This window comes from Alosa alosa, chromosome 3 (genome assembly GCF_017589495.1).
Source record: "Alosa alosa isolate M-15738 ecotype Scorff River chromosome 3, AALO_Geno_1.1, whole genome shotgun sequence".
Classification (NCBI taxonomy): domain Eukaryota; kingdom Metazoa; phylum Chordata; class Actinopteri; order Clupeiformes; family Clupeidae; genus Alosa; species Alosa alosa.
Genome location: NC_063191.1, coordinates 18,953,373 through 18,965,557, shown reverse-complemented (window position 1 = coordinate 18,965,557; position 12,185 = coordinate 18,953,373). Strand labels below are relative to the sequence as shown.

General features: G+C 41.0%; 1 protein-coding gene across 1 annotated transcript; it reads left to right on the top strand.

Annotated features, from left to right (window-relative positions):
* The first annotated feature begins 10,495 nt into the window (after nt 1–10,495).
* kctd4 (potassium channel tetramerization domain containing 4) lies at nt 10,496–11,919 on the top strand. The gene has a single exon (XM_048239727.1). It carries the CDS (start codon nt 10,643–10,645, stop codon nt 11,417–11,419), a length of 777 nt encoding a protein of 258 aa, XP_048095684.1. The 5' UTR covers nt 10,496–10,642; the 3' UTR covers nt 11,420–11,919.
* The last annotated feature ends 266 nt before the right edge of the window (nt 11,920–12,185 follow it).

Sequence of the window (12,185 nt, the reverse complement as noted above, 5' to 3'; positions counted from 1 at the left end):
TCTGCATTCATGTTATTTAAAGGAGTTCATTTGTCACATACATAGAGATACTGTAGTTAAATGGTGGATAAAGTGCTAAGTTCTAGTTCATGAACTATAGCTTTTGTGTGGTATGGGATATTGCCAAGGTATTAAAATAGCTCTAGTTTGACTTAAGACTTTGCACTTTGCCCATCATTCAAATTAGGGTCACATATAGTGAAATGATATGGTACTATTCATAAAGATAAATAAAGGTAAATATGATAAATAAAGGTAAATAAGATTTTTTTAAAATATATACTACTACAAAGATGAGATTGATATTTAAGTGCACCATGTCATTGTGTCCATATAGTGTTTTTTTTTCTTTTCTTTTTAAAGGTATGTAGTCCTGTACTTCAGGTGTGTTGGTAAAAATAAATAGGTGAGTCCAGGACAGGTGCATTGACAGTGCATTGGCGTGTTGACATAGGCAGCTAAACGTGATTGCACAATTGACCAAGAGAAACCTGGCCTGAAGTCAAAGGTGCAGTATTTCAGTGTGTTGATGGTACAAAAGCCAGCTTCTGGTCTGCACAAGTCCTTAGCAAAAAAGTCCCTGGCAACACAATGTGCTGAGCCTGCTGGGTTTTTATTACACAGTGTGCTTGGCTAAATGTCCTTTGGATTTTTATTCACAGTAAATTATATTTAGAGTGACAAAGAAAGAGGCAAGCAAGCACAACATGTATATGCTCAACACAATTTGTGCTCTGTATTTTATTATCCAAAGATGATTACAGTTACGTAAGTATATATATATACTCTTTTGATCCCGTGAAGGAAATTTGGTCTCTGCATTTATCCCAATACTTGAATTAGTGAAACACACTCAACACAGTGAGGTGAAGCACACACTAATCCCGGCGCAGTCAGCTGCCTGCAACAACAGCGGCACTCGGGGAGCAGTGAGGGGTTAAGTGCCTTGCTCAAGGGCACTTCAGCCATGCCTACTGGTCGGGGTTCGAACCGGCAACCCTCCGGTTACAAGTCCGAGGGGCTAACCAGTAGGCCACGGCTGCCCCTGTTACTAACCCTGTTGCTCTGTCTCTGCCCTGCTGAAACACTAAAAAAAGAGACAATTTTAAACTTTTATTTATTTTAGTCTTGTATACCAGCCTCCAACACTGTTGACACGAAAGACAGCACCTAGACAGGGCAATCAATATGGTACATTGTTACTGCATTCTTTCTTCACAAATAAAGAATAAAGAATTTCACCCAATATTAGACACACTCTAGTCTGAAATATTATGTTAAATTTTACTGCATCTGATTTTTTGTTTATCATTTTTATTTTTCCAGTTTTGAAACTAAATGTAAACGTTTTACTCTCATTATGTGCATTTGGCTTTTTGTCATCGTTAGATGGACAATGACTGATTGCTGATTGAATAATTGCTGATTGAGATTCATAATAATTTATGAATAATTTATTTTCAGATTCTTAGACATAATTTCTCTTTAGATGTGAATATATTCGTTTTGCTTTTGTTTATGTACATCAGTAACTTCCATATAAACAACTTTCCACAAGGGGGCATACTTGTGTGGAAAATTAATAAATGCCAACTGTTGAACAGTTTTATTGCCTATTCTCTGGGCTTTTGAATACCTGGGCTTTTGTGATGCACAGACTAGAAAAGATGTCACATGCATATCTCAATATGTAAACAATTCACTGCCTACTGCTGCAACTGCTTTACTACCGCTTTACTGTAAACCAACTATACTTCATGAATGCGGGCTAAGGAAAGGGATGAGGGTGGGATACAAACCCAGATCCGGCTTAAGTGAAGAAACTTAGTCCCCTTGTAGGTATCAAACTATCACCTCATCAGCCTAAACATACAGTAAAGGAAGAGATCAAAACACAGAATGCCCGCCATGGAGCATTGGACTTCTTTTGCAGCTTTAAGCTAAAGCCACAACAGCTATGGACAGCTTTCAACCAGAGACTCTACACTGGATGTCAGATCTCCATGTACAGAACTGTATAACAATAGACTTACAAATGGAGATGGTGTCTGCTTCTCAAAGCAAACTGAGATGTAACTAACTGTTCACATGATGAGTTTCCAGTTAGAGCATTATACAACCATTCCTTGCCTTTACATTGTAACTAGTTTTAGAACAAAAAACATTCTGATGGATGCAAAGAGGAGCGGAAAAAAATGTTCTGTTGAATGTCCGTGCATTGTTGAATTATGTTGGCATCAATGACATCAATGATATCAATGATATCTCATTGACATTTTAAGACCATTTAAGACCATTAGACATTTGTGTTACAGAACAGACAGCTATGGCAATATTACTCTGACACAGACATAGAAACAGCAAAAAATGTAATAAAGTAAGTCCACACACAAAAAATATCAATAGTATCTATATTCAGTGGAAAAAATGTAATGGATTACTGTATCGGTAAGTCCATCAAATCTTGCATGGCCTGCCCTCAACAAACAGGATTTTATTTGATTGAATTTAGTATTGGCCATCCCCAAATTGCCATACAGGAAATCACATTAAATAAATGAGTGGTCAGATTTACAGGTCAGTTGGTTCTGATTTTCCCCAATTCATTCTGATGTGTTGTTTTGGAGTGCCCATACCAGCAATACATCAACGGGAGAAAATGTTGTAAAAGATTTGTAAAAAACGTAATGAGGCTGGCTATCGACATATGCCTGAACAAGTGAAATACAGGTGGAAGACCCTGAAGATGCTGTATTATTCAGCCAAAAGAGGGAATTCCACCAGCGGAGATTTACGTCATGACGTTTAGAGCCTATTTGTTGGCTGAGTCACTGACTTATAATGTTGATTGCTATGTAAACAGGAATATGCTCAAAACGTGACATTCTACTTGCATGTAAACCGGTTAAACTGATTCACAACACTTTATTCCCGGCATGAAAACATGCTCACTGTTAATGTAATACATGAGAAAATGGACAAGCAACATTTTGAATGTTGCTTGTGTTGAAAAAAGCACAAATGGATGCTCAGGATTACTTGATTTGTGTGCTATACACTTTACACAGCAGGTGTCACTAGTGAGCACACTGTTTTATGAGGCTTCCGGAAAATTAACCTTTTGGTGAACCAATGGGCTGGAAAGCCTCAGTGGTTCAGGAAGCCTCATTTGGCCATCACTGGTAGTTGTGAATAGCAGCAACCGAAGTCTGAAATATCATCACAGAGGCTAGCTTTCACTGCCATTGACGTGAATGCTACTGACTGCTTCTTCTACTGTGTAAAGTAGGTAGGGATAGCCTTTGCACAACAGAGACACCTCTGTTCAGGAGAATATTGCAACTGTCGCGACCACCACGCGCGAGTATAAATGGTTACGGCGCCCCTGTGACTTCACATTGTCAGGTTGGGAATGGCAAGTATGTAACAGCTTTAAGGCTGCTGGTCCTGATGGCATCCCCAGACGCATCCTCAGGGCCTGTGCTGTGCAGCTGACTGAGGTTTGGACTGACATATTTAACCTGTCACTAGCCGTGTGCTTTAAAACCACCTGCATCGTGCCAGAGTCAAAACACTCCACAGCAACAAGCTTTAATGACTTCCATCCAGTGGCACTCACCCCCATCATCATGAAGTGCTTCGAAAGGCTGGTCCTGGCCCACCTGAAGACCTGCTTACCACCCTCACTGGATGGACCCCTTCCAATTTGCCTACCGCCAGAACAGGAGAACATCTCCTGTTCTGCCATCTCTACGGCACCTCACTCCGCCCTGTCCCACCTTGACAATAGCACCTATGTGAGAATGCTGTTCATTGACTTCAGTTCAGCATTCAACACCATCATCCCCTCCAAACTGATCACCAAACTGAGCACCAAACAAACTGGGCATCAATACCTCCCTCTGTAAATGGATTCTGGACTTCCTAACCAACAGACCGCAGTCTTGTTAGGTTAGATAACCTCACTCCTCAACACTCACCCTGAACACCGGCGTACCACAGGGCTGTGTCCTGAGCCCTCTCCTTAACTCCCTCTTCACCTATGGCTGTACATGGCTCTAAAACCATTGTCAAGTTTGCAGACGACACTACGGTGATTGGTCTCATCAGCACCAACAAGGATATGGCCTACACGGAGGAGGTCCAGCAAGCGTGTTGGAAGCGTTTCCATTTAAAACAGTGAAGAAAAAAAATGAAGAGACGTTTTAATAGGCAAAGATGCCCGCCGCAGCGCCGTGTCAGACACGTTTCTGGTAAGCAAAGACATAGAAAACGCTACACTCATCACTAACCTGGAAGTTCTTGGGCTGCACTTATCTCTGTGTAAATGGATTTTCAATTACTTGACCGGTAGACCTCAGGTGGTGAGGGTGGGTAGCCACACCTCTTCATCCCTTACCCTCAACACAGGAGCACCACAGGGCTGTGTTATTAGTCCACTTGTATTCCCTTCACACACATGACTGTATGGCAGTACATGACTCCAACATCATTGTCAAGTTTAATGATGACAGCAGTAGTTGGCCTCATTTCTAAGAACAATGAGCAGGCTTACTGTACTTGAATGAGGTAGACAGACTTTCAAACTGGTGCCAAGACAACATCCTACTCCTAAATGTTAGCAAGACTAAGGAGATGTTAGATTTCATGTTATAGATTTCAGGCGTGATCAGCAGAAAGTTTGCTGGCATGTTTCAGATCAGCACACTTCAGATCAACGACTCTCAGGTGGAAAGGGTATAGAGTTTTAAATATCTTGGTGTTCATATTTCTGAAGATCTGACTTGGACCAAACATGTTGATTCACTGGTGAGAAAGGCTTGCCAGCGTCTTTTTCACCTCAGACGCCTGAAGTACTTTAGGCTACCTCAGCAATTACTTTAGAACTTTTACAGAGCCACCATTGAAAGTATTATCACTGGGAATATAACAGCTATGGAAACAGCACTCAGCAAGACCGTAAAGCTCTAAAGAGAGTAGTGAGATCAGCTGAACGTATCATCAGGAGTGCACTACCCAACCTATAGGAAATATACATCAGGTCAGTAAAGAAAAGTCCAGAGTAAAGAAAATCACCAGAGATCCCGGTCACCCCAACAACTGCCTCTTCTCTGCCCTACGCTCTAGGAAATGTTATCGCTGCCTGAGGGCAAACACTGGGATACTGAATGAGGACTGTAGCAGGAGCACAAGCATGTTGGAAGACAATTCTTCTTTTTTCTATTTATGTCCTTATTTATTTACATATTGCACAGCCATGGAGACAGTGGATAAAGCATTTCACTGCATATAGTCTGTATAATTGTATGTGACTAATAAAGGTTTAGTGGAATCCCTGTTCCATACAGCCATTCCTTCAAATGCCCCATTGACTATCAAATTACCATTGCGCTGCTGTTAAAGGGAATGATTTCATTCTCATTGTTTTAAAGGATATTACACACACATGACTGATAAGAAACATAAGAACAACCCTTTTGCGCCCAGCACCCAGTGTTTGGTCACAAAATCATGCCATTAAATTAGTGAATGTGGACTGGACACACCTTTAATGTCTATAAACTTTGCACCTCTGACCATTTGTTTCTGATCGCCAACATAGGGCCCAAAGTCAGGGTCCTAATGTTGCTGTGGTGCATACTGATGTGTAACCTACATATCCATTTTAGATTTTCTCACTTTAAATTAATTTCAAAGACCTTAAAGTTTGGCTAATCTTGCCACATTTGGTAGAAGTTATCTCAAGATCAACCCTTCCAAAATTTATATCATAGATTTTGGACTTTCGAGAGTGTTTTAGCCAATCAAATTTTACAAAGAAGCCATCGAACAGGATATTCGCTCATCTGCTAACTTTTGATCAGTTAACATGAATAGGTTATATGTGATTACAGCCATTCACATGATGACATCAAGTTGCCATGGCAACTACACCCTGTGTCCTTTGGTTTAGATCACCAAACTGAACCAAATATGCAAGTTGCTCCGTATTCATAGCATGGACGTTCTAAGCTCACTTTACAGTGAATATAAAGCAGGGTTCTTAGTCCTTTTGCTTTGTGACAATCCAAATAGAAAATACTAGTCCATCATGCATGTTGACAGATGCTGTGCTGAAGGGATATGCTATGGTGTATAAATAATATTTGTTCAGCTTTAGTTCCTTACCGGAGGGTAGTAACAAAACAAAGTATCTGCGTTCAGGCACACATTTGCATACTGGTTACCAGAGGATTAAATGGACATCAGCCCACCTACTCCCCTACGCACATTATGACAATACAAAGCCATCTCAAGTAATTGCTGCCACTTTCATGATTGCATTATCATAACCAAGAGCTGAATGTTCCAGAGTGTTAATGACACTTCAGTTTCTCTTAAGCTAAGGATAAACAGGTATGAGGAATTTTTCACTCTGAGTCAGATACAGATAAGAACTTAGATTGTGTGGCTCAACACTCAAAATGCATACATACACAGACACACAGGAACAGCTAGAAGCTAACAATGACATGATAGGTACCAGGCTGTTATTGGATATCAACACCTGTTGAATTTAACAATATGAAGAATATTATTGCTTTATATAACACCACCAATATTATTTTGTTATTGTTGTGAACATAGTGGAGGGTTTCAGAAATGCAAGATGATATATTGCATTATCTAACTAAAACATACAGCTGATCAGGGAGATGGAATCCAAGAAATGCCCTGGCAGATGCATGATGTGCATGGCACTCTCCATCTCCCACAGTACAGTTATGAATCATCATAATACATTGCCATCTGTGCTAACAGAAACATTGAAATACATGCATTTTTATAATAATTTCAATCTGGAAAAATAATTTAAATACAAACTTACATCAACTAAAGCTATCATGTGAGATCTGGGAGCATTGGGCTGACCCAACCATGTTTGTGCCCAGGATCTTGACCATTTAAATTAGGGCCCTATATCTGGTTATTTGTTGTGTACACTCATCCATGCCATCATCACCTCCAGACTTGACTACTGCAACGGCATTCTTTATGGCCTACCAAACAAAACTTCAATACGACCAGAACTCAGCTGCCCATCTGCTCACCTCCACCCGCTTTCACAACCACTTCAACCCAGTCCTCCAAAACCTCCACTGTCCCCCCGGCCAGATGAACTTCCAAATACTTCTCCTCACCTACAAAGCTCTCAATAACCTAGCACCGGCCATACCTCACCAACCTCCTCATAATCTGCCACACCCCAATTCACCACCTCAGGTCCGTTGATGTAAACACCCTCAAGACCCCCAGGACCAAGCTCTGAACCTGGGGCGACAGCTACTGCACCCTCCCTCTGGAACCCCCTCCCCGACCACATCAAACAATAAAACACCCATCCTTCAAACAGGTCCTCAACTCACCTCTTCAAACTCACCTTTTCCTGTTAATTGACTTTCCCAGCTATTCTCTTCTCACTGCCCACCTCTCTAATTTTGTCTTCCAATTTGTCCATGTATCTGTGTGTTTTCTCTTTATCTAACTTTGTCCATGTACGTTGTGTGTTTGTTTGTGTATCTATGTGAAACTGTGAAGCATCTTTGAGTGTATTTGAGTGGAAGGCACTATACAAATGAAATGTATTATTATTATTATTATAAGTCAAACAATTTCAAATTCAGTAAGTCCATTTTCACAGCACTATGACCATCCATTTTAGTGGGTCAACATCAAATGAAAGCACTGTGAACTTATTTTTTTGAAAAGCCCATTTTTTTCTAAGTTGACATTTTAAATGTTTCTCTAAGCTGGTTATGTTATGATCACTTTGTGTAAAGCAAGTGGTACTTGTTATAATTATTGTCTAGCCAGGCAGACACTGTTTACCCAGTATTACTCAGTAATATTGGATGGAACATTGCACAGTATTATACATTATTTCACTGCTTCAAACCTGATTGCATATGGCACAATTCTTACTGTGTACTTGACATGTCAAAGTAAACATGGCTTGCTGGAACTTATCTGAATCAATACAGAAACTAATGGCTTCTGAGAAAACTACAGCTTTAAAATGTTTCACTGAAGCTTTGATAATGGTCACACAATTATATGCAATTATTACACAATAAGCACTGGACCACTTGTCAGTGTAACTCCACAAAAACACCCACACAGATGAACTTGAGTGAAGCATCCATTTCTCACCCAATTACCCAAAGCCCACAAGCTGAGGTCAGCACCATGCGAGACCTCGCAATGCACATCTTGTTTGATCTCAGCAATCAGTAGCATTTTTGTATATGGCATTGAATAGAAACAAAGTACTCACATGATAGTTTCTACATCTCTTGGGCATTTTATTTTCATGTTATATAAGCCATAAAACCACAAGGCTCATGGAACTGTGTGGGAAAGGAGATTGTGTGAAGTTAGTGAGAAGTGGGGGATCTTGGGGGTGGCATAACTGTAGCTAATGCTAGTTGTAGGCTGATGAGATGAAGCACAGAATTCTGGAAAGTGAAGAGGTCAAGCATCCCGCCCACTCACACCTTCCCACCTGCTTGGCCCTCCAGATTTTAGCAGGACAATCTTGATAAAGCCTCTCCGCTTCAACAGGACATGACTTTTCGATCCCTGCACTCTCACCCTCCTACCCACAGTAGAGGCTCCAACCCTCAGGCGCCTCAGCGTATGAATATTGGCCAGCAGAGAAAGAGTGCATTAATGAACATTCTGCTTTATATTCTACTACTCTGTTAAGCACATAAAAATAGGAAAACAACTATGGAAATGGTAAAAAAAAAAAAAAAATGTGGCAGGTAGTATATAATTTGCAACGTTTCGACAATTTATGAGCCCTTAGCAGTGTGCGAGTTCTGATTTACTGTCAAAATGTTGTGTAACCCTAACCCTAACCCATCCCCTTGGGGCACACTTGGATACAGTATATTGTTGTCGACATTTCTTTGTCCTAATACTTGTCAGACATCTTGTTAGGACTTCTCAGTTGGAAGTTAGACAACAGACTACACAACAGAATTATTTAAATCTATTGATTTTAAGATAGTAACAATAGCAGCTTTTCGTCTGAGAGAGAGAGAGAGGTGCACATTTGCAGGGAATGTATAGCCTGGTGGTGGATGCTGTGAGCAAGTACACCTGTAGGCATTGGTTGAAAAGGGTATGTGCACCCTGATGCAATGTCCTACTAGATGCTTCAACTGAAAGAGAACATATTTTTTAAACACTTTGTGTTAAATAATAATAACAACTTGTGTCATGTCATAGTTGTGTTGTCTTCAATATTGTTTAACAATGTAGAATAAGCTAAAACATATTCTTTCTAAAACTCTTTGATAGTGAAATAATGTAGTTACCTTTTCATTTTAAAAAACTGTAACACTGTAAGGAGGATGTTTCACAATACATTCTTATTGTCATCAGTTAATATTGTGTCTTTTTCATGATACTGTTACTAGCTGAATGCCATCTTCACATCAACAACTATGTTGAGTAACCATTCCTAAGTCAAACCACGCAACAGCTTCATTTTCAGTCATCTCTCTCTCTCCCACGCACATAAGGCAATTTAGCCAACAGGTTGGCATTACAAATGACAATGGCTGCAGGACCATCAGACCTCAACTGATTGACAGTCTGTCATCTTTGGTAGACAGTACATACAGATGTCAGAGATAATCGCATATTTATAGTCCAGAGTCACAATGGTATAGCAACACTGTTTGTGTGGGACGAAGTGACAAAGAAAGGGAGATCAGTCATTCAAATTCTATTTTAAAAATGCTATTTTAAGAGGGCCAATTTATAAATCATCCCCAGAAGGCTCAAATGGTGATGAGACACACCCTCTATATCAAGCACAATGTATACTGCTCTGAGACAATTTTGCACAATTTTGCAAATAAAAGGGCACACATTGGGGAACACTGCTATACTTAATTCAGGAATTCACAAAATATTAGAGGGAAAAATACTTTTTTTGCTGAGGGAAGCTTGACTCACCAGTCAGTGTTTGCATGCCCACTCTTGCCAACTTACAACGTTGTCCATAGTTTCTAGTCAGAAAACCAGACGATGACACCAGATAACTCTCACAGCTGAAAAGGTCATGAAGATTGTCAGTATGTATAGATATATGCAGACCCTCCTCACGTTAGTTATAGCATTCCTCCTTTAACATTCTGACACACACATAGCCACACACACACACACACACACACACACACACACACACAGCTTATTATCTCTGTTCCCTGTGATTTGCCCCACTCCTGTGGGCTCACGTGCCGCAACCCAGTTGAGGAGTCTTTTCATCAGAGGCAAAGCCGCTAATTGCTCAGATAGAGCATGAGCACAGAGGCTGGAGAGGTGATTAAATCCAGCCTTTTGAGCAGAGAGCAGCAAGCAGAGGGGAGCGTGGCATGCACACTCTCCTCCTCCTCATGCTACCCCCAACACACACTGACGGAGGCAAGCCCACCCCACAAGAGAAGCTGTGAGAAAGGCTCCTGTGCTCAATGCTGGCAGTGCTTGTTCGCGCCTGCTCCATGCCAGCTCTGCTCAACAGTGCTCAGGCTCTCATTCCTTCGCTTGTGCACAAAGCACACATTGCCCCAGGCTAGGTGCAAGAAGAGGCATGGAATGGGATCTCAGAAGAATGGAGAGTGATCTGAGACAAATCAACCCTGACTTGCTACAGCCCAGCAAAAGCTTCAAGAAAACCTCTTCAGGTACTGTAACCCTAAATGTAGGGGGCTATCTTTATGCCGCCCAGAGACAGACTCTTGCCAAGCACCCCGGCTCAGTGCTGGAGGAGATGGCCAGTGGGAAGAGGCCTGTGCAGCACGTGGACTCAATGGGCAATGCCTTCATTGACCGGGATGGCCCCATCTTCCGCCACATCCTTAACTTCTTGCGACTGGGGGAGCTGTTACTTCCAGATGATTTTAAGGAGATTGGGCTGTTGCAGCGTGAAGCAGAGTTCTATAGGCTGCCTGAGCTCACAGAGGCAGCACTGGATTGGGAGCAGCAGCAGGCAGCACAGCGGGAGCCTGCCTTTTTGGAGGTGACTGACAGCCACGACCGTTCACACGGCCTTAAGGTCTACTGTAGTGACACTGGCTTCATTGAGAAGGTGAAGGGCCGCCTGGTACAGATCTCCAAGAGCCGACTGGATGGTTTCCCAGAAGAGTTCGAGGTGTCATCCAATATCATCCAATTCCGACACTTCATCAAGTCAGAAATGGGGTCCCGGCTGGTCCTAAAGGAAGACAGCACCTTCCTGTGCACACTAGAGTGTCTGAAGCTGGAAACTGTCATGCTGGCCCTCAGGGCAGGTTTCCGGCTCATCACAAGTCTAGACAGCAGCCGGGGGTCTGTTGTCCAGTGTGAGGCACTACATTTTGTTAAGTGACAACACAGGGGGAGAAATAGGAGAAATTGAAGAGAGAGGCTCAAGAAAGGGGAAGCCAACATCTCAAGTAACTGCTAGTCAAGTTTCTGGTATTCATATTAAAATTCCTTGACATAAAAATACACACCGGATTAAAAGCAAGCAACATTTCTTTACCTAAAGTTTACACAGCCTATTTATAAACCTGGAAAGAATATGTATTAGGTTATTATTACTGTTGTGTTTACCTTGTGTTTTGGGTTGTTATGCTGATAATATATAATTTACATTTTGCAGCAATGACTTGTTTCAGAGACCAAATTATAATTTTGTTTTAAATGTCATATTAATACATTACAGTCATCTCTAAGGATTACAGCCACCATGTTAAAGTTTATATATTCATGTGCTGCATGAAAAAAAGGTCTATAATGATAGTGGTCTTGTGTGATGTATTTCAGTGAACCTGAGCTAATTTGGAATGTGTGAATACTTTCTAAGTAATAAAATCATAAAATGGGTTTTATGACTCCACACAATATTTGTCCTCTTATGTGTGTCATCAGTGATGTGACAGTTGACTTGTGTAATTGTAAATGGGTGTGACATTTTATTACCAAATACTGTGTTTACAGGATGTGCTATATATAAAGTGACAAACATTTTCCTTGGCAACAGTGATGCAAGCTGCTTAGATTTACAGCATCTGCCCTATATTGATATATTCTGTACGTTAACAACTGACCTAAAATCTTATATAAAACTGTGTACTAGTACCTAAAACCAT

Excerpts from the sequence above, each read along its gene's own strand:
- kctd4 (XM_048239727.1), top strand. The coding sequence starts at position 10,643 with ATGGAATGGGATCTCAGAAGAATGGAGAGTGATCTGAGACAAATCAAC.